The sequence below is a fragment of the Salvelinus namaycush genome, chromosome 24 (genome assembly GCF_016432855.1).
Source record: "Salvelinus namaycush isolate Seneca chromosome 24, SaNama_1.0, whole genome shotgun sequence".
Taxonomy (NCBI): Eukaryota; Metazoa; Chordata; class Actinopteri; order Salmoniformes; family Salmonidae; genus Salvelinus; species Salvelinus namaycush.
In genome coordinates, this window is record NC_052330.1 from 27629511 (window position 1) to 27653179 (window position 23669).

Below are 23669 nucleotides of genomic sequence, written 5' to 3' on the forward strand. Positions count from 1 at the left end.
GCCTGGTATGTACACAATAGAATAATAGATCATGAATGTGCTGTCAAGTGTGACTGTGTTTACAAATGTAAAGTGGGTAGTGTCTTCTGGTTGTGCAGTTGAATAAATAGTATATACTTGTGCATGCATGCGTGTGTGTGTGTGTGTGTGTGTGTGTGTGTGTCTATGTCTGTGTGTGTGTTTGTGTGTGCATGCGTGTGTGTCTATGGCTCTGTGTGTGTGTGTGTGTGTGTGTGTGTGTGTGTGTGTGTGTGTGTGTGTGTGTGTGTGTGTGTGTGTGTGTGTGTGTGTGTGTGTGTGTGTGTGTGTGTGTGTGTGTGTGTCTATGTCTGTGTGTTTGTGTGTGCATGGTGTGTGTGTGTGTGTGTGTGTGTGTGTGTGTCTATGTCTCTGTGTGTGTGTGTGCGCGTCATACAGAAGTATTTATTATTTAACCTTTATTTAACTAGGCAAGTCAGTTAAGAACAAATTCTTATTTTCAATGACAGCCTAGGAACAGTGGGTTACCTGCCTTGTTCAGGGGCAGAACGACAGATTTGTACCTTGTCAGCTTGGGGATTCGAACTTGCTAGTCTAATGCTCTAACCACTAGGCTACCCTGCCAAATGGGGTTGGATGTCACACAGAATGAGGTTGGAGGTCACAATGTAACTTATTTTGTAACAGGAAATTAAGCAATATGGCATACAGAGCCTTTCTTTGATCAAATTATATTTACTAACAAAATTCAGTATTTTGTGTCTTGAGAACAACAGATTGAGTAAATGTGTTTGTGTATGAATGTGTGGGTGTGTGACAGAAAAAAATGTGTATAAGAGAGAAGCAATGAAGGGATCTCTTCATAGCACATACTGTAAGAGCTTGGGATTTATTGTAAACTGGCAGTGGCAATGTTGATTGTGACAACCAACCCCACATTCCATGTGACAACCATCCCCAACAACATAATTGTTCATGGATACTCCCATAATTCAAACATTTACGAAGAAAATTCCAATATTTTTTTTTTAACCTTCACCTATGAAAAACACTAATTCCCGTCAGCTCAATGTTTTGTCATGCTGACATGAATTGACCAGGTGGAGGATCCGCCCCTTTTTTTCAATTTTGGCCAACAATGACATATCAAATCTAAGTGCCTGTAACTCAGGCCCTGAAGCAAGGATATGCATATTCTTGGTACCATTTGAAAGGAAACACTTTGAAGTTTGTGGAAATGTGAAAGGAATGTAGGAGAATATAACACAATAGATCTGGTAAAAGATAATACAAAGACAAAACCAACCGTTCTATTGTATTTTATTTGTACCATCATCTTTGAAATGCAAGAGAAAGGCCATCATGTATTATTCCAGCCCAGCTGCAATTTAGATTTTGGTCACTAGATGGCAGCAGTGTATGTGCAAAGTTTTAGACTGATCCAATGAACTATTGCATTTCTGTTCAAAATTGTGTATCAAGACTGCCAAAATGTGCCTATTTGGTTTATTAATACATTTTCAAGTTCATAACTGTGCACTCTCCTCAAACAATAGCATGGTATCCTTTCACTGTATTAGCTACTGTAAATTGGACAGTGCAGCTAGATTAACAAGAATTTAAGCTTTCTGCCAATATCAGATATGTCTATGTCCTGGGAAATGTTTGTGTAACTTACAACCTCATGCTAATCGCATTAGCCTAAGTTAGCGCAACGTCCCGCATGGGACCCACCGATCCTGAAGAAGTTTTTTAACGAATTCACACAATTTAACTTGAAAATTATTACACAACTCCATTTAGATTGGGAGTAATTAGCACTGTGACAACCAACCCATGAGACAACCAACCCGGTCTCCCCTAACTTATAGAAGTTAGAGTAGTGATTCAAAACTTTACTTGTGTCCTTTCTGTTTTGTTTGGGATTCACAGTGACTGAAGTACAGTGTGCATTGTTAGGTTAAAATGTGGGTGAGTCAGGAAAATAATGACTGTAAAATGTCAATATATAAAAAAGAAATGCGTCATTGCTGTTAGAGAAAGTAACGACCTCCCATTAGCATAACGCTATAGACTATTCACAATTCTGTTTCAGAGCATCCAATAGGGTTATGTTGTTGTGCGGGTGCTGTTTGTTTCAATAGGGCTAAATTACACGTTGGTAGTAGATACTCAATAATATCGTCATACCGAGCATGTGTAGGCCTATTATGCTACCTATTTCTCATCATAAAGCCACATAAATATCTGTTTGGGGCGAGAAACTGTTTAGAATCGATGGCTGAAATGTGATACCATGACACGACACATGTAAACACATTCACAGGCTGTTGTTTGCCAAAAAAAAATACATGGCGATTTCCGTTGAGCAGTTACCGGTGCGCATGCAGCTGCTCATTACCAAGCTTGCAGAAGTGCCTCTCTTTTTGACAGATAGGCCTATCTATTAAAAGCTGCTGACGTCAAAAGCGACTGCCATCTTTGACTAGGGCAGAGCTGCTGCGTTCCATTGAAGAACTGAGGAGGTATCAACCACGCGCAGTGCCTTTGCAGCAATCCAGTCCATACAGAACGGGAGTGATATCGGTTAGTTGTTGAAATACGCAGACATTTCCTCCTGCTGACTGCAAGCCACCGACCACGGCACAGGTAGGAGAACACTTTAGATTTCTCTATTCTATTATAACGCAAATGTTTTATTTTCGGGGGTTTTCACCAAAATATTTTCAGTACAAAATGAAGTACTCGGTTTTTAATTGTGAAGCCGTTTTCGATTGAGAGCATCGGAGGATATGTTTTGATAAACCCCGCATGACGGTAGCACTTGATTAATAAAGGTTTATTCGTTGCCTTTTTGTTGAATTCGCATGTCTGATTTTGAAATATATAAATTGTAGACATGCCGGGGTTTGCCTCTTTCTAATTACATGAACCTTGTGCTGTGCGTGTAAATCTCCACGAGCAGTCGATTTTCTGAAATTGAAGGATGCTGTATGTGCTAATGCGTAAGGTGTGGGCGTTTTCTGCGTTTCAGCACCTTGGACAATGACAGCTGGGGCTCGGCTGCGCTGTTGTCTCTCTTGCTCTCAAACTCTCTCAGAAAATAAACAGACGAACACGCACAAGAAATTAAACAAAGGCACGGCATTCTGGTTTATTAGATGTTCAACCCGTATTAGATATGACTTGTTGTGTTTTGCACCAGCATGCTTTGAAACGTGTGTTTATTTAGAAGCTTTTGGGGATTTTGCGCAGAGCTGGTTTATCACTCCCTCGAGTGATGCTTAAGAGGATGGTATTTTACTACCGCTTCTCAAATATGGGTAGGAAACAGCTCACTGCTGATGCCGCAGTGGAATCGTGAATGATAGTAAGTTTAGCAAATCAAAAGTGGGGGTGATTTAGTGCAGATTTGGAGCCTATTGTGCGTTAAAAATGCAGTTGGGGAGAAACATCCCAAGGGGGTGAAAGAAGGGGTCCTCAATTGATTTGGGGAATGTCATTATAGTAAACTGCGCCAGAGTGTGTCGATGGGAGGAGGGGGGGGGGGGGGGGGGGGTAAACAGGGGAGACACGACCGACAGTCTTCATCAATATGCCACTATATATGTTCGTCCGTCCGTGCTCGCTGGCTGTAGCCTACTCAGTTTGTTGCGTCAAAATGGCCACATCCCTGCCATGCCATTTAGGTGACGAGGCATCGGTAATTACCGTCTGTGTCTTCCCGGTGCTAGAGGATGGGCGGGGGCTCGAGGCGAGAAGAGCGGGGGAGGACGGTGAAACCCGCACTATGACATCCTATAGCCCCCATCCATCCTCGCCATCCTATACGTATATGCACTGCACCTCGACTACATCAAACCACAGATGAGATCCTTAGATCGTCGACTTGTCAAGCACGAAGCATGTGGTGAAATTGACACCAAATCTGTTATGATGTATGTGCATTTAAATGGTCTTCTCTCCATCATTGCTCAATGGAACGTTGTTGATTGCTGACCAGACCTTTAAGGTTTGCGGCAAATTAGTTATTTAGGTCACGTGCTCCTCTACGTGCTCTTCTTCGCAGGTCGCACCTGGAAATACAGTTTTTAGATTTCAGCACCACGTGATGTTGGACCACCGTCGCATCTCCCCCATTGCTCTACCTGAGAGTTTTCAGTCTCTTGTGCCATAACATCAGAGGGAAAGACAGAGAGACAGAGACAGGAAGAAAGAGACACCGAGAGAGAGCGAGGAAAGAGAGAGAGAATATCAAAATGGAGAAGCTAGTAACAGGCCGTTAGATATGAGAGGAATCCAGCATTGAATGGAGTGTTGAGAGGGCCGGTGTTGAGCTGACAAATAAAAGGACATGCACGCATGCTTTCGGTTGACATGGCTGCTATAGCCTACCATATCGCATCATGCGGCTTCCATCGGTTTGACTGCAGAGCGTGGGCGGCACTATAGGGCTTTTTCCACGAGTAAATGGTGACTCATATACCATCACCCAGCGGTAGCGGTTGATTGTTTTTCGGAACAGCCTATTGTTCATTTATATAGCTGCTCTCTCTCTCTCTCGCTATGTGTGTCTGGTATACCGAGCTGAAATCTATAGAATCAATCCAATGCCTCGGAAATCAATGTTTTTTTCAGACTTGCTGAACTGTGCATTGTGCGTGTTGGTGCATGCGGCTATCCCTGTTTTTTTCTGGGCATATATTCTCCAGATAACAGTAAATGACTGCCGACGTTACCACATTTCCCCCTAAAAAGCTATACTGAAATGGACATTTGGCCAAGAAGTCCGTTGGGAGTGAATCGATTTCAGAACATTTAACTTATATCACAATCTATATGATTGCAGCCTTGGATTAATTAATTCACTTTTTTTTGCCAAACATACCAACGAATAAATGCCTCACTGTTACTGATTGATAATGATGCTTGTAAACTGAAAGAACCATGGCATTCTACTGTAATTCGACATGCATTTGTGATGTACTGTATGCCTTGAGGAAGCTGAAGAATCGTGCATTTTGTTCTGCTTTTTAATTTGATATAAGAATCACAATATCATATAATTCAGTTTCAAGCCAAATAGTCGATGTCAGGAGGACTGTGTGTGATGGTATCTCCATAATGAGGTCTGTTATGATGTTGAGTAATGTGCTGTTCTGACCAACGGAGACTAGTGGACGCTATTCTAGGTTCATGGCCCTGGAAAAGGACTGTAGATTAGGTTTTCTGTCAGGAAGTACTGTATTTTGCGTTCCAAAGGGCACAGTATTCCATATTTAGTGCACTACTTTTGGCCTGGGCCCATAGGGCTCGGGTCAAAAGTAGTGCATTATGTAGGGAATATGGTGCCGTTTGCAAAATATGTGTGGGGATTGACTGTATTGACATCATAATCTGGCAATTTTTGTGTAGGCTATTATCAATTCAGAAACCTATAAGATCTAACATATACGTGGAAACATTAAAGTATGTCGCATGATAAGATTCAATCCGACACTATGTTTAAGCGTTTCAGTGTATGTATAGGCTTCTATCAGGTACAGCGTATTCTGTTTCGCTACATAACAGAGGCCTACTCCAGTAGCATCAGTTTCACCAGGAGAGTTAACCTTGCCTTTGACCTGATGACAGTAGTGGAACAGGAGGAGGGGAGAGGATTTGGCATCTACTCTTTACCACAAGGGAGTTAGTCTCATTTTCCCTGAGACAATCAGGTAGTAAACAATAAGACAAAATGGCTGCTGCTGTAGAGCAGAGGAAGCTGTGGCGATGTCCGAAGATTGAGGACTTTGGCGCGTTCCCTCCGTCACTGCCTATGACACATGGCTGGGACACATCGATGGGAGAATCTCTCGATAACAAGTCTGCATCAGCCCTGGGACAAAGGAGTTGTACAATTTTGTTAGAAGATGTTGTATAATTTTTCTATACCTGAAAGCCCCCTCGTCTTTGTAGTGAAGATGAAACAGAGAAGCTATAATGTCACCTTGCGTTGCAGTCTTTGAGATAGTTGTATAATGTTATGTAGGCTCCAACTAATGATTCCATTTGGCTGACAGTCATATAGTTATATTTCCTGCAAATGTCAGAGTCATCAACATGGTTGTTGGTTTTCGATGTACTTTACTGAGCTGCACAGCTTTTCAATCAATCAAATTGTGTTTATATAGCCAGAACCTAGCCCATGGACCCCCACAGAGCATGTTGCTAACAATTATTCATTGGTAATAATAGTGAGAGAGGCTGGAGTGTCACTCTGGGGGCTGTTCCCATCTGAGCTCTTCTTCTCTGGTGCTACTGTTTTTTTTTACCATGATCCTCTCTTCCCACCACCCACCAATCAGAGGAGGGGCTGATGTTCCTCAGAATTATGGAAAAGAGAAGATAATGGCGAATGAAAGGATTAGTGAGAGAAAGAGAGAGAGTGATAAAGAGAGAGAGAAAGAGAGAGAGTGAGAGAGAGAGTGATAAAGAGAGAGAGCGAAGAGGAAGAGAGATTGTACCTTTAATCTTCTATACTGCAATGACAATGCATCAACACATTTAATCCACTGCAGGTACAGTAGTACATCTACTAAATGTTTACTTTCGAGTAGAGATGGCCAAATCTGATGAGGGTGAATTATCCTTGGTAAATATTGTTTGTCTTCTTGTTGTTGGACCTTCTCCAAATCATATAGCACATATATCATAAAAGCTTTTGTAAAGAATATTTGTTGGTTTTCATAGACCTCATAAACTATCTCTGTTTTTAGAACATTACATTGGTCAGTGATGACAAGACATATGGTGTGAGCAGGCCTGCCAGTAACAAGGTATGACGCAGACTGCAACAGTACTAAGTCTCGTGCTGCAAGTTGCTGTGACCACAGATATCATCTTCCCAGTCAGTTGTATGATGGAAGGATTCCTCTGTGTTGAGTTACGAGGCATATGATTGGTTGAAACGTCCCTGGTCTGGACTGAAGCACGGACATCGCCATCGAATCCCTTCTTCAGTGAGCCACGTTAACCAAGTCATCTGGTCTAGTCAACATGAATGTGCTTGGGCCGTTCACCATTACATGTCCTATAGTGAGCTCAGGTGCCTGACAATATGCTAGACACACATTAGTATTGTGTTGACTCTGGGCTGCATTCAACACCATTACTGTATCTTATTCAGAAGCCAATGAAGCGTGGCGAGTCTCTGTGGTGATATTGTTGCTCTACCTTTGTCAATCTGAGGCTGGGTAATTTAAGATGCTGCAGTGCAGGCAGTGGGGGTTCGGGTAGATTATTCCGGGGGTTTTCTGGCTTGTAAACAACACAGTTGTTGTTAGACTGTCTGCCCTAAGATTGGAAGGTTGGGTGTTTGATCCCCAGGCAAGTCATATAAAAGACTTAGGGATTAAGGAGATAGAATTCGGGGTAAGGCCCTCTGATAGACTAGTATCCTGTCCAGGGGGTTGCTTGTACATCACACTATAGAAACAGGAGATTGGCTCCTGCTGTTGTGAGCCAAGGCTACTTACTTTATTCTGGCTTGCACATACTGTACCTAGAACTGCCTGATCAGAATTCATAGTGAATGAGTAATGACCCTCTGACTGTATGCAATACATTGGCTTTATTGTCATATCACTGCCTGGGATTGGATCTTTCTCCTCTCTTTCTCTCTTTCTCTCGCCTGCACGCATGCATGCACGTGCACACACACATTTGATTTGCCTGAGAGATTTTGATTTGATCTAATCTGTGTGTGTGTGTGTTCTTCGTATAGCCGTAATATGATAATGATGCAGATGTTGGTTCACTGAGCTAAAGCTTCATGGCAATATAGAGAATATCAATTAGGGACAATTGTAGGTAACATGCTTCAATTTCCTGCCTGGCCAATCAGCTCAATGCATATTTGTCTTGACTGGATTTACACTCATAATGAGTTATTTTTCTCTCCGTCTGAAGTCTTTTTTATAGTGGATTATGAACATCTCTCTCTTTTGCTTGCTACTAGTAACATGTAATAAATAGTAGGTTAGAACATGCTTATTACATGTATTAGCACCTATTAATGTTAATATTTAACCAAATGTAAAGATAATCATGAGGGATTGGGCAGAAGAAGAAGAGGAGGAAGAGAAGAAGAATAGCAGTACACTCTTAGAGATCCTGTCTGTAATTCAATGAGTGCACTAGGGAATAATACGATGTCATTCAGACATAGCTATTATTATTAGATATTGTGAGTGAGGGTCTTGTCAGAATGTGTTTCTTGGCCCGGGGGCCCACTAATTGCTTTTTAATGTCTTTGTCTTTATGACTCCTCAAATATTTAATAGCCTCTAATGCTGCCACCTCTTGGCTACTGAGGCTGCTGTCACTGGACAACTGATAAATTACATTTTGGGGCTGATTTGACTGATTCATGGTAATTCTTCCCACATAATTCAATGTGTCCCAGATGACAGCCTATCCATTTGGGACACAGATAAATGATGTGGGGAAAATTGCCATAAATCAGTCAAAAATAAGCCATGAATGTGTTCACGGAATCGGAACATCTATGGAATTGGAACATCAACGTGTTTGAATGGAACATTGTGGGGTAGGAATCTGAATAGGCTGTATTACAGTACAAACACATTCCAGAGTAAAAAAACATGATTAAGGGGATAATGAAACAAATCAATATTGATTAAGACAAAACACTTTGATTATCTATTACCACAGCATCAGTAAACCATCTGTAATTGTATCTGCATGTTCCTTTCAGGGATGGGGATTGGGTACTTCAATGTGCCCCTTGCGATTCAATTCCATCAAATATCACAACATAAAAAAGCATCTGCTGCAGGTTTCGGCGTGCCTCTGCATCTCGACACGGTTTTATCGTCTCAGTCCATTAAAAACTGGAAGGTCATGCTTTTAATTCAAAACAGGCTGCCGACACGTCTCGTAGGGCTGGGACAATAAACTGAAAATGATCGACACCGACCAAACCGACCACTTATTGTGGACATTTAGCTGATATCGTTCAGTAGCCTATATTAGAGAAATGTGAAGTTTAAAATGAAGCTAATATGGGTGATTGTTGGGACAATTGATAGCTACTACATTCAAACTAGCAGTAGTAATTTGAAGGGTAATATAAAAAACTGGTGGACATTGTTATAAACTATTTATCGTTATGGTATTGATTCAGTCAATTTATCTTAAAATTGATTTTTGTCCATATCGCCCAGCTCTAGTGTCTGGTACAGTAGGTTCAGATCATATCCCAGCTCTAGTGTCTGGTACAGTAGGTTCAGATCATATCCCAGCTCTAGTGTCTGGTACAGTAGGTTCAGATCATATCCCAGCTCTAGTGTCTGGTACAGTAGGTTCAGATCATATCCCAGCTCTAATGTCTGGTACAGTAGGTTCAGATCATATCCCAGCTCTAGTGTCTGGTACAGTAGGTTCAGATCATATCCCAGCTCTAGTGTCTGGTACAGTAGGTTCAGATCATATCCCAGCTCTAGTGTCTGGTACAGTAGGTTCAGATCATATCCCAGCTCTAGTGTCTGGTACAGTAGGTTCAGATCATATCCCAGCTCTAGTGTCTGGTACAGTAGGTTCAGATCATATCCCAGCTCTAGTGTCTGGTACAGTAGGTTCAGATCATATCCCAGCTCTAGTGTCTGGTACAGTAGGTTCAGATCATATCCCAGCTCTAGTGTCTGGTACAGTAGGTTCAGATCATATCCCAGCTCTAGTGTCTGGTACAGTAGGTTCAGATCATATCCTAGCTCTAGTGTCTGGCACAGTAGGTTCAGATCATATCCCAGCTCTAGTGTCTGGTACAGTAGAATTTCTCTACAGATCTATCGTCTCGTAACAGGTTGTCTCCTCCTGCCTCTCCCATAACCTCTCATTCCCATTCTCTCCCTTCTCTCCCCTCTCACTATTTTCCCCACCTCACCCCACCCCTCTCCCCATCCATCTCACCTCTCTCCCCTCTCTACCCCCTCCCGCCTCTCTCCCCCATCCCACCTCTCTCCCCTCTCCCCCTGTCCCTTGCCAACCTCTGCGGCGGCCGCTCTTTGTCGTGTTTGGCTTGTCACTTGTCATATTTCCCAGGCCCTCCGGGGGCAGTCTGCTGTTAGTTAATGTTCCCAAGAGGAAGGGAATGAGCTAGTTTTGACCAGCCCAGCTGGGTGCCTCCCTGGCCCTAACCGTAACCCTACACAAGGAGACCGCAGAGGTGACTGCCGTGACTGCCTGCCACCGTCAGAGGGGAGATAGGGCTCCTGCTCTGCAGTACATGGGGAGATAGGGCTCCTGCTCTGCAGTACATGGGGAGATAGGGCTTCTGCTCTGCAGTACATGGTTTGATAGTATTTGTTTTCTTTCAAGTACTTTGTTGAGCATTTGATTTAGTTGCTGCTTTCTGAAGGGCCAGCAGATGAGCGCGGTTTGCACCTTTGGGACTATTCCATTGGCTCCATTGCTTCTGGCACCGCAAGCTTTAATCAAACATATTGACAGAAAACATGTGTTATCACACTACCTCAATAGTACCTCTACAATATGAGTTTTGGTTCTGACTATTTCAGGGAGATTTGACTGATTGATGGATGAGAAGCAGGTACACATTTTTGTGTGTGTTTTGTATTGAGGATTGGAGGAGGACAATCAACTGTAGAGAGGTGATTTTGAGAGGACAATCAGCTTTTTGAAACAGCCTGTGTGGTGTGAGAAGGTCATGAATGCAAACAGCAGGGTCAGCTACCCTATATCCCAGTGTAAACAGCAGGGTCAGCTACCCTATATCCCAGTGTAAACAACAGGGTCAGCTACCCTATATCCCAGTGTAAACAGCAGGGTCAGCTACCCTATATCCCAGTGTAAACAGCAGGGTCTGCTACCCTATATCCCAGTGTAAACAGCAGGGTCTGCTACCCTATATCCCAGTGTAAACAACAGGGTCAGCTACCCTATATCCCAGTGTAAACAACAGGGTCTGCTACCCTATATCCCAGTGTAAACAACAGGGTCAGCTACCCTATATCCCAGTGTAAACAACAGGGTCTGCTACCCTATATCCCAGTGTAAACAACAGGGTCTGCTACCCTATATCCCAGTGTAAACAGCAGGGTCAGCTACCCTATATCCCAGTGTAAACAGCAGGGTCTTCTACCCTATATCCCAGTGTAAACAGCAGGGTCTGCTACCTTATATCCCAGTGTAAACAGCAGGGTCAGCTACCTTATATCCCAGTGTAAACAGCAGGGTCTGCTACCTTATATCCCAGTGTAAACAGCAGGGTCTGCTACCTTATATCCCAGTGTAAACAGCAGGGTCAGCTACCTTATATCCCCGTGTAAACAGCAGGGTCTGCTACCCTATATCCCAGTGTAAACAGCAGAGTCTGCTACCTTATATCCCAGTGTAAACAGCAGGGTCTGCTACCCTATATCCCAGTGTAAACAGCAGGGTCTGCTACCTTATATCCCAGTGTAAACAGCAGGGTCAGCTACCTTATATCCCCGTGTAAACAGCAGGGTCTGCTACCCTATATCCCAGTGTAAACAGCAGGGTCTGCTACCTTATATCCCAGTGTAAACAGCAGGGTCTGCTACCTTATATCCCAGTGTAAACAGCAGGGTCTGCTACCTTATATCCCAGTGTAAACAGCAGGGTCTGCTACCTTATATCCCAGTGTAAACAGCAGGGTCTGCTACCTTATATCCCAGTGTAAACAGCAGGGTCAGCTACCTTATATCCCAGTGTAAACAGCAGGGTCTGCTACCCTATATCCCAGTGTAAACAGCAGGGTCAGCTACCTTATATCCCAGTGTAAACAGCAGGGTCAGCTACCTTATATCCCAGTGTAAACAGCAGGGTCAGCTACCTTATATCCCAGTGTAAACAGCAGGGTCAGCTACCTTATATCCCCGTGTCAACGGGCTTTAGAAGAGAGGTGACCCGATTTCAAAAACATCCTCACAATACGCTTCTTTAGCTTACGATGATTTAAAGAGGACTCATTCTTATTCCATAGGCTAATATCTCACAGATTGATGTGTAAATGGTGTTGTGGTGGATACTGTGTGTGGTATTAGCTGGAGCAAAGACTGAGATTAACCGAGGAAGAAGAGAAAATGGCAGCCGTTGCAAACAAAGGGTCACTGTGAGCACGCAAACATGCACGCAAACGAACACACGCACACAGACAAAGAGCTATTCTCTGTTTAAATGTTGGAGCAGAACAATGATTCCGCCTATTGTCAGAACAGACCATGTGCCAGTTTGTCTGTAAGGTTTGGAAATGCCAGTCTAACTGAACATTTGTTTGGTCTGAGTGCTTGAGTCAACCACATAGCTGCTGCCCAATGAATGAATGACGAAGGCAGTTACCTTCAGCTGAAGTTTCGATCAGGGCACGGAACGCATCCCTGAGGAATTTAAAGCACCTCCTTGAAATTCTCATTCCCTCGTTCATTTTGATTTCAGACAGCACGGTAATGTGTTTGTGGTTCTGTACCAGGCAGGGTCTTTATTTGATGAATACGTGTACAGTCATTTTAGGTTTTCCAGGCGAGATCATTTGCAGGCACACGAGGGAGAGCCAGCCGACAGGGGTGGGGGTGGGGGTTGGAGTAGGGAGGGCGTTCTGTAAGTACTCTGTGATTGGACAAGGCATGAAATATGGCCGCCTCATAAGATAAGGGAACGTGTGGGGAATGAAGCCATCTCAATATGTTTCATTACTGGACCTGCAGTGATTATAGCTGCCTGACTGTAGCTCAGACACTGGGATATAGGGTAGCTGCCTGACTGTAGCTCAGACATATAGCTGCCTGACTGTAGCTCAGTTACGTTTTGAAATGTGGAAATTGTAAAAGTAACAGATGCATTAACTGGTTAACTGCTTTTTAATATCTTATTAATTCCTCTTTAATATCTTATTAATAAGTCTTTAGTCAGCTAGAAGCGTACACAGTGTTTATTACCTTGGGAAATGTAAGAGCTGTCATATAAAACATTTAACAACATATTGTCTGCTGCCATAATGAAATTATGCTATAGTCAGCAAAGCTCAGTTAAACACTCCCTATAGTGTGTGTGTGTGTGTGTGTGTGTGTGTGTGTGTGTGTGTGTGTGTGTGTGTGTGTGTGTGTGTGTGTGTGTGTGTGTGTGTGTGTGTGTGTGTGTGTGTGTGTGTGTGTGAGTGTGTGTGTGTGTGTGTGTGTTAGCTTGTATCAGGACAAATAGTCAGTTAGGCCTAGCAGTGGCTTGCATGGAGCAGTGGTGGAGAACCTGACGTGTGTTAGAATCATCAATAAGAGGATGACACTGGAAAACATCTCCACAGACATTTTTTTAATGATATTATGCTTCCTGCAGATTCCTGCAGATATTTGGAGCTTCCTACGAATCCCAAATGAAACAATCACCAGTATTTTGGATTTGGAGAGAAAGAGGGAGGCAGGTAGAGGATAAGGTTTGGAGAGAAATAGGGAGGTAGAGGATGATGTTTGGAGAGAAAGAGGGAGGTAGAGGATGAGGTTTGGAGAGAAAGAGGGAGGTAGAGGATGAGGTTTGGAGAGAAAGAGGGAGGTAGAGGATGAGGTTTGGAGAGAAAGAGGGAGGTAGAGGACGAGGTTTGTAGAGAAATAGGGAGGTAGAGGATGAGGTTTGGAGAGAAAGAGGGAGGTAGAGGATGAGGTTTGGAGAGAAATAGGGAGGTAGAGGATGATGTTTGGAGAGAAAGAGGGAGGTAGAGGATGAGGTTTGGAGAGAAAGAGGGAGGTAGAGGATGAGGTTTGGAGAGAAAGAGGGAGGTAGAGGATGAGGTTTGGAGAGAAAGAGGGAGGTAGAGGATGAGGTTTGGAGAGAAAGAGGGAGGTAGAGGATGAGGTTTGTAGAGAAATAGGGAGGTAGAGGATGAGGTTTGGAGAGAAAGAGGGAGGTAGAGGATGAGGTTTGGAGAGAAAGAGGGAGGTAGAGGATGAGGTTTGGAGAGAAAGAGGGAGGTAGAGGATGAGGTTTGGAGAGAAAGAGGGAGGTAGAGGATGAGGTTTGGAGAGAAAGAGGGAGGTAGAGGATGAGGTTTGGAGAGAAAGAGGGAGGTAGAGGATGAGGTTTGGAGAGAAAGAGGGAGGTAGAGGATGAGGTTTGGAGAGAAAGAGAGAGGAAGATGATGAGGTTTGGAGAGAAAGAGGGAGGTAGAGGATGAGGTTTGGAGAGAAAGAGGGAGGTAGAGGATGAGGTTTGTAGAGAAATAGGGAGGTAGAGGATGAGGTTTGGAGAGAAAGAGGGAGGTAGAGGATGAGGTTTGGAGAGAAAGAGGGAGGTAGAGGATGAGGTTTGGAGAGAAAGAGGGAGGTAGAGGATGAGGTTTGGAGAGAAAGAGGGAGGTAGAGGATGAGGTTTGGAGAGAAAGAGGGAGGTAGAGGATGAGGTTTGGAGAGAAAGAGAGAGGAAGATGATGAGGTTTGGAGAGAAAGAGGGAGGTAGATGGATAGATTAGATAGTGGATGGGCTTGAAGAGGGGAGGGAGGAGAAGGAGGTCAAGGAAGGTAGAGAATAAGGCAGCGTGTCTGTCTCAGAGGCAGATGTCTGGCAGCTGTCAGAGGGAAACAGAAGACAGTAAATCATAGTAAATTAGCTGAGCCAATCAGTAAATGTGTCTGACCTTGTTAACATGACAGAAACCCATTCTCTCTCTGCTGGATCTGAGGGTAACATAAAGCTTCCTGTTTATCTGTCAGTGCAGATGGACGTGGACCGTTCACCCTCACACATTGATTGTGTTGATTCTGTGGTCCAGATTTGTAGGTTGATTGTGTAGCAGCATGTTTACCTCGGGCTCTATTCAATCCGTATCGTGTTGCAGCATGATGAAAATGTAATATTCTCATGTTAGAGGAGACTGCATTCACGGTAAACTCTGCAGATTTCGGGTCAATAGGAAATTACCTTTACATTTCTAGCATTTCTACATTGTAACGCTTTACAGATTGAATAGAGTTCCTTGTGTTATCTGAATATTACCTGCTGATTCCCACTTAGATTCCCATCTATTTGCACTGCAAATAAGTAATTCAGTTGAATAGATTTTCACATGATACCTTAGATATTGTTCTCTTGTGTTATGCATATATTTGAAGTCAGAGGATTGGATTTATATAGTGCTTTTTTATATAGGGTTTTTCCAAGTGCTTTCAAGCTCTCTACATAGTAAGGAGGAGTATATGTACTGTAGCATATACAGTACGTAGGCCAGGTTGTGTCCTAGCTGTGTTTAAAGTCTCAACTAGTTATGACATACGTCTCCAAGGGGTATCCATGTTTCTGTGACAACAACCCTAATGGATGCTACTTCAGCATGAATCACGTCTTCACAATGTCCAAGAGAGGTGAAAAACCCCTGGCTTGTAGTTCACACTCAGAATGACAACGGTCTCATCAGATCTCAATCTAAATGGATCAGAATCTAAATGGAATCTTTAGATCAGAAACTAAATGGAATCTTTAGATCAGAAACTAAATGGAATCTTTAGATCAGAATCTAAATGGAATCTTTAGATCAGAAACTAAATGGAATCTTTAGATCAGAATCTAAATGGAATCTTTAGATCAGAAACTAAATGGAATCTTTAGATCAGAATCTAAATGGAATCTTTAGATCAGAAACTAAATGGAATCTTTAGATCAGAATCTAAATGGAATCTTTAGATCAGAAACTAAATGGAATCTTTAGATCAGAAACTAAATGGAATCTTTAGATCAGAATCTAAATGGTTCACACACACATATCTCTAGTCCATTGTGAAAACGTTCAATTAATAGCCGGATTAAATAATATGACTCAATAGGTTGATTAAATAATTAATTAATTGGTTTATTAAAATTCTATTAATTGATGGCATGTTTTCAGTTGCCCTCTGCACCCCTCAGTTTAGGACTGGTTGATGTGCTAGTTTCAGCGGTAAACTGCAGAGAGGATAACAGGCAGCCTTGAGGGGCTCCAGAGAGAAAAGCCTGTTTGTGTTTGAGATGAAAGCCTTTCTTTCTCTGGTAACACATTTTGATGCCCTGTTTTTCAATCTAATTTGATTTTAAAGGCACTGCTTCTGCTGCTGCCCAGTCGGTAAGAGATTTCTGTAATCCAAGATGGCTGCTGGTCGTGTTTAGCCATGCAGGGGAAGGAAACGTCTAAAGAAAAGCTATGGAGGGAGGAAAGCGAACATACTGTGTGCTTTGTGTACAAAGATCCCACGGGACAAAAACTGGTTGAATCAACATTGTTTCCACGTCATTTCAACAAAACAATTCAAGGTGATGATGTTGAATCAAGGTGGAAAACTGATTGGATTTGAAAAAAGTAATCAACGTAAAGGAATTTAATCTTCTTTTCACCCAACTTTTAACCTAAATCCAATGACAAGACAGTGACATTTTTTGTTGATTTCACATTGAATTCACGTTAGTTGACAACTCAACCAAATGTAAATCAAAACTAGACATTGAACTGACGTTTGTGCCCAGTGGGATAGTTCTCCCGTGGCTGTAAAAAAGGTTATGAGTGATACTGTATTTTGTTAATAACATGATAATATGGTCACTTCTGCATGAGAATATGTATATCTGTATGTAGGAGTCATATATTACAGTATATGACCTAGTCAGTTACCAAGAGGAAGATGGATTTATGATACTGTACTAAAGATTACTGATTACTGTAATACATCTTTAAGATTGCTGTATTAAAGATGTGGCGCTTGTTACAATCACAGATGTTGTGAGATTCCCACGACACATGTAGGCTCCAACTGCAAGGGAACAGAACGATCTGGGGGGCAGAATATGGAATAGAATCTAGAATCCCTTGTCACGAACGATGATACACTCTCTGACACATAATATTGTACACTACTACACATAACTTTAACGTTGGTGATTTCGATGTTGTTAGGTTGTTAGGTAACCCTTGTAAAGATGATTTATTATAGTAATCAGCGGAACCTTACTGTGAAGGGTACATATATTCTGTGACATGCATACCGATACGATTGCCCCTCTATTATATTTAGCAAGGTAAACAATGACTGTCGTCAATCCCTCAGTGAATGTGAGTGGGTGCTACTGAGGAGAGATCAAACCCCTGTCTGACAGTGGAGGCTGCTGAGGGGAGGACGGCTCATAATAATGGCTGGAATGGGGTCAATGGAGTGGTATCAACCACATTGATGTGTTTTGATACCATTTCATTGACTCTATTCCAGCCATTATTATGAGCCGTCCTCCCCTCAGCAGCCTCCACTGCTGTCTACTGTATGATTGAACCTCTAATGATTCTGGTCTACAGGGAAACACAGCACAGGCTTACAGTGTCCAGTGTGCTAGCTAGCCAACCCACAATATCCCTTCGACTTGACTCTCTAAGACTGCCATCATTCTGCAAACATCAATGACTTGCGCACTTCCTTTTCATTCAGTGGAACAAATGCTGTTGCAGTCACTAATCCTCTATTATACTGGGCTCTAACTGCGCCAGGGACTGCAGATGAAAAGCGACTGCCGTTCATTCGCCTGAGATCCAAGAAAATAGAGACAATGTGATCAAACAAAACACACCTGTTTTGGGGGGGAGGTGGGTAGATTCACTTTTGATGTGTAGGTTAATTACTGTGGCATTGGGCAAAACACATCTCAGAAAATACCATGATGTAGCACCCTTCCTAAAAAGACACAAATATCTACACTAGCACTGAAGCAATGTATTTGGCACGCATTCTAAGTGGTATTCTAGTATGTCAATTGGAACGTAACCTTAGCACTGGGAACATACTTGTTTAGCTTAGCATGCTAAAGGCTGTCGTTTAGCTTAGCAGACTAAATGATGTTTCTAGCTTAGCGTGCTAAAATACGTTCTTTAGCTTAGCATGATAACATGTGTTGTTTTGTGTCTCCTTTCCTCCGCTAGTCTTCCCCGGCCTCCCAGTAGGATCTATTCTTTCCCGTTGGAGACCAACTCCACCCCGTACAGCCAGTAGCCATGGCTGAAGACTTGGACATGCGCAATGAGCTGTCGGATATGCAGCAACGCGCCGACCAGCTTGGAGATGAGGTGAGCAACACAACCCCTACCCATGCTACTGTTTACCACATCTTCAACAGATTTAGAGACACGTGAGAGACACTCAAGCCTTCAGGGAGTACATAGAAAATCATCCAGAAATAGGCATATGCAACCACTACACGTAAAACAAATATGAAAAGATAAGCTTGGAGTTAAAAGGTGTAGAATTGATGATAAACTCATTCCTCACTCTCCACTCGACATAAAATCCACAGATCCAGTTAAATACATCTTCCACCTAAAGTGACTGTACACGTTACAGTGTCACACATTACCATAAGATAGCCCGCTAGATGACCTCATCCTGGCAGCAGCAGCCAGTTCCTATAGAGAAGGGTAATGTGCTGTTGGCCTCATCGGCTGCTCAATGCCAGGGTCTGTGTGTCAGGTGGAGGGAGTGTCCAACTGCATCCAGTCTTATGTAACTGTGAAGTGTGTGTGTGTTAGTTTGTACGTGTGTGTGTGTGTTGCCAGCAGCCTCAGTACTAGCCTGCAGCAGCCTAGCCCACATTTCTCCCGCCTCTCCGATGACTCACACTTTCACAGCTGAGCAGAATATTAAACACTCACACACACATGCAACACAACCAGGACATACAATGGTGGTTCCAATCACAGTTTCCTCTCTCTCTCTGTCCAATCACGTCGCTAATGCTAAACAACATCTCACCTTGAGACGTTTCTTACACAACGGCCATCTTGAAGCTGTATCTCTGAGATTCAGAGTATAGTGGTGGTCACTTGGTTTCTGATGGGGGTGGGGGAGAAGATGACTGTAGAAAAGAGGCTGACTGTAAACGTTACAGCGTTGAGGCTCAGCCTGTGAGCCCGGGCTGTGTCACCTCCCTCTCCCCACCCCCCTCCCCCACCCCCGGGGGCTCAGCAGTGCAGTGAGCTGCATCACAGAGCGGATCCGAGCTGCAGCCATGCAAAAGGGATAAGATATCACAGCTCCCACAGAAACCCCACAGCCCCAGTACAGCCAGAGCCTCACAGCCACATGCTTAATGATCTCTATTTAGAGAGAAAATTGGATCATGCCGCTATCGCTCGCTAGCTTGCTAGCTGGCCAACAGTAGAAGAGGTTGAAAAGGGGGCTGGGAAATTGATCCCAAGCCTTCAATGTAGAGTATATGCAGTTATTTTACGACATGGTTTACAACAGTTTGAATGATACTGATAAATAGAAGCACTGTTTTAATCTTATTTAAATGCAAATGTATTTAAAATACAAGTTCAGTAATGCTTCCAAACCTTTTAAATGTATTGTTTGCACAGTATTGTCATGATTGTGCATAATTAGTGATTTTGTGTTTATTTGTGCCTCTAAAGATACATATCCTATAACTGACTCCCTATAACTACATCAGAGTTCTGTTATTTCCATGATGGTCATTGTAACAATTCACCCTACTGATACGCAACATTATATTTTTAGTTTAACCTTAAAGGTCCAATGCAATCATTTTTATCTCAATATCAATCATTTATGGGTAACAGTTAAGTATCTTACTGTGATTGTTTTAAATCCAAATGGTCAAAAAGAAACAAAAATAGCTTCTTAGCGAAGAGCAATTTCTCAAGCAAGACTGTCTGGGAGTGGTCTGAGTGGGAAAGGCAAAACTGAAAACTAGCTGTTACTGGCAGAGAGGTTTGGAACTCTCTTTCTTATTGGTTTATTAACTCATTTACTGCTTGGTGATGTCACCAGGCAGGCCAAAACTCCATCCCACCAAAACAGGCTGACATTTCAGGTGGTCTTTTCAAACAGCTCCCACACTAAAAGGGCAATATGATCATTTTCACAATTTCACAGTATTATTCCAACATCATAGCGTGGAAATATATCAAAGACAGGAAAATCATGTTCTTGATTGCACTTAATATAATATGTATGAAATTACAGAAAATCAATTAGTTCTGAAAATTAATGTAATATCTATTTTACCTGTTTTTAACTAAGCAAGTCAGTTAAGAACAAATTCTCACTTTCAATGATGGCCTAGGAACAGTGGGTTAACTGCCTTGTTCAGGGGCAAATCTACAGATTTTAACCTTGTCAGCTCAGGGAGTCGATCTTGCAACCTTGCGGTTACTAGTCCAACGCTCTAACGACTAGGCTACCTGCTCTAACGACTAGGCTATCTGCTCTAACCACTAGGCTACCTGCTCTAACGACTAGGCTATCTGCTCTAACCACTAGGCTACCTGCTCTAACGACTAGGCTATCTGCTCTAACCACTAGGCTACCTGCTCTAACGACTAGGCTATCTGCTCTAACCACTAGGCTACCTGCTCTAACGACTAGGCTATCTGCTCTAACCACTAGGCTACCTGCCTCTAACCACTAGGCTACCTGCCTCTAACCACTAGGCTACCTGCTCTAACGACTAGGCTATCTGCTCTAACCACTAGGCTACCTGCTCTAACGACTAGGCTATCTGCTCTAACCACTAGGCTACCTGCTCTAACGACTAGGCTATCTGCTCTAACCACTAGGCTACCTGCCTCTAACCACTAGGCTACCTGCTCTAACGACTAGGCTATCTGCTCTAACCACTAGGCTACCTGCCTCTAACCACTAGGCTACCTGCCTCTAACCACTAGACTACCTGCTCTAACGACTAGGCTATCTGCTCTAACCACTAGGCTACCTGCCTCTAACCACTAGGCTACCTGCCTCTAACCAGGTAGCTCTAACCACTAGGCTACCTGCCTCTAACCACTAAGCTACCTGCCTCTAACCACTAGGCTACCTGCCTCTAACCACTAGGCTACCTGCCTCTAACCACTAGGCTACCTGCCGCCACAGTATCATTTTGATTATCATTTTGATTGGATTGGTAATCGATTCCAGTTACAATTTTAGGCAATTATATTTCACGAACAAACATATGGTGCTATCTGGAGAATACCACATGGTACTATCTATAGTAGACTATATGGTGATATCTATAGTAGACCATATGGTGATATCTGGAGTGGACCATATGGTGATATCTGGAGTGGACCATATGGTGCTATCTAGAGAATACCACATGGTGATATCTATAGTAGACCATATGGTATTATCTATAGTAGACCATATGGTGATATCTATAGTAGACCATATGGTGCTATCTATAGTAGACAATATGGTCCTATCTATAGTAGACCATATGGTGATATCTGGAGTGGACCATATGGTGATATCTATAGTAGACCATATGGTGATATCTATAGTAGACCATATGGTGCTATCTATAGTAGACCACATGGTGCTATCTGGAGGGGACCATATGGTGATATCTAGACCTGCATCTCAACCTCCAGTCATATCTGTCATGTCTTCTGATGCTTTCCAGTTCTAATGTTTCTTCTCCTTTCTGTCCACAGTCACTGGAGAGCACTCGTCGTATGCTACAACTGGTGGAAGAGGTAAGAGAAAGACACCATTCATACTTACAGTGTTCACAACGCCAAGCCAGAATACAGTGCCGAGCCGTGCGAGGTATTGACATGGGTAAGACATGCACTGTGTGTTCGTGCATGTACAGAACCAGGATCTGCCTGGCACAGCAAATTCACTGGAGCACATTTAACTCGGAGAGTGTTAAATGTATAACTTTTACAGTGCACGTATGATTCCTACTAATACAGTGTTAAAATAACACTGTTGAGAGTTTTGAAATGTTATCTTGGTAAGAAGAGTGGAGATGAGAGAGAGATCAGAGGAGCTAGAGAGAGAGAGAGAGAGGGAGAGAGAGATCAGGAGAGAGAGCGAGAGAGAGAGATCAGAAGAGAGAGAGAGAGGGATAGAGAGGGAGGGAGAGAACAGGTCTCTGATGACAGCCTTGTGCTGCATATCTCAAGGTCATATTGATCATCAGTTCATATATCTCACCGAATAGCACAGCACAGCACCACCCTGTCATCACTGGAGGGAGGGAGGGAGGGAGGGAGGGAGGGAGGGAGGGAGGGAGGGAGGGAGGGAGGAATAACAGCACCTCGGACGTGACAAACAGACAAGTGTCAGTGAAGATAGAGGGAGGGACTGTCTGACAAAAGAGAAAATGGAGGATAATGGAAAGAGGGAGCAAGAGAGGAAGAGAGGGACAGTTAGACTGCGATGATTAATCAGATGATTAGCGATAAGAGTGTATCACCCCACAGGTCCAGAACACAGATTCTATTTGATTAAAGTGATTATCTCTCTCTCTGTTGTCATAAGATTTAGGTGAGCAAATTCTCTTTTTCATGCAAACAAAAATGGATCTGCATTTCCAAATACATAATGATGGAATCCAGGTGTATCCATTTCCATCCATACGGTTTGCATAAGGTGATAGTATCGAGTCAAGCTGAGCCTAGATGAGGGGTTCAGTGCAGTGCACTATGGGGATCGTATTCGATTGTGCCAAGAAGACTCCCCTGGGAGTCATATTAACTAACTTGGGATTTCTCTGGGAAGTGGAATGCTAAATTACAGAATAATTTATACACTGCAGTTGTGGCTTATTGCTCCCCCCTTGCCCCAAACTTTGATGCTCTCATCCTTGTAAACTGCTGAGGAGGCAGGAATGAGAGCCAGGAGAGGCAGGGTGTCTTATTTATGCTGCCTATGCTCCACACCAGGTTCCATGTTTATTAGTCAGCCAGGAACTGTAAAAGTCTCCATGATATCAGGAGAGTTTTGTTTTGTTAGCCACATTGCACACTGGTCAGAGGTCCATACTGTATCTGTATCTAAAGCCAATCAATTACTAATATGGATAGCGTTGGCTAACCTAACATAGCAGGTGTAAAAAGATGCCTGAACAGAGTCCCACACCCGTTTTTCAGGGGAAATGGATGTTAGGTTGAAAATACTGTATCCCTGAAAACCGACCCTGCAGAGAGTGGTTTGGGCTGGCTATTCATGTAGTTTTCTACCGACCCTGCGGAGAGTGGTTTGGGCTGGCTATTCATGTAGTTTTCTACCGACCCTGCGGAGAGTGGTTTGGGCTGGCTATTCATGTAGTTTTCTACCGACCCTGCGGAGAGTGGTTTGGGCTGGCTATTCATGTAGTTTTCTACCGACCCTGAGGAGAGTGGTTTGGGCTGGCTATTCATGTAGTTTTCTACCGACCCTGCGGAGAGTGGTTTGGGCTGGCTATTCATGTAGTTTTCTACCGACCCTGCGGAGAGTGGTTTGGGCTGGCTATTCATGTAGTTTTCTACCGACCCTGCGGAGAGTGGTTTGGGCTGGCTATTCATGTAGTTTCAGAACCCCAAGGTCTCCAAGTGTACTGTAATCCACTGCTGGGATTGGTGAAATGATCTTACACAGATATAGAATAGCAGTGTACAGTCTGCTGTAAGAGAAAAGATGGTGCCTGCATCGTAAATAGGCATAAAGCCCGATTTTGGCATTATTATCAACTTTCAATCTGATGTAAAGCTTTTCATTTAGGATATTTTTTATCAATCGTCTTTGAATGTCAGCTATTTATAATGTGTCATACCAAACAAAGGGTTAATGTTCCCTGGCTTATAACCTCTGAACCTGATCAATACTACCCCACTTCCTCTCACAGGAGGGTAACAGGCGACGCCA

General features: G+C 43.1%; 1 protein-coding gene and 1 pseudogene across 2 annotated transcripts in view; both read left to right on the forward strand.

Annotated features, from left to right (window-relative positions):
• LOC120019377 overlaps positions 1–18008 on the forward strand; it is a 48881-nt pseudogene extending 30873 nt beyond the window's left edge.
• The window catches only part of LOC120019534 (synaptosomal-associated protein 25-A-like), a 45313-nt gene continuing 24195 nt past the window's right edge, over positions 2552–23669 (forward strand). Inside the window, exons 1-3 of one of the 2 annotated variants that reach the window (XM_038962831.1) lie at positions 2552–2628; positions 17939–18082; positions 21470–21511. In XM_038962831.1, coding sequence (XP_038818759.1) covers positions 18011–18082; positions 21470–21511 — 114 coding nt within the window. In that variant the 5' untranslated portion in view covers positions 2552–2628; positions 17939–18010. Of the gene's footprint in view, positions 2629–17938; positions 18083–21469; positions 21512–23669 lie in introns of those variants that run through there. The other variant, XM_038962832.1, reaches the window with a different exon arrangement.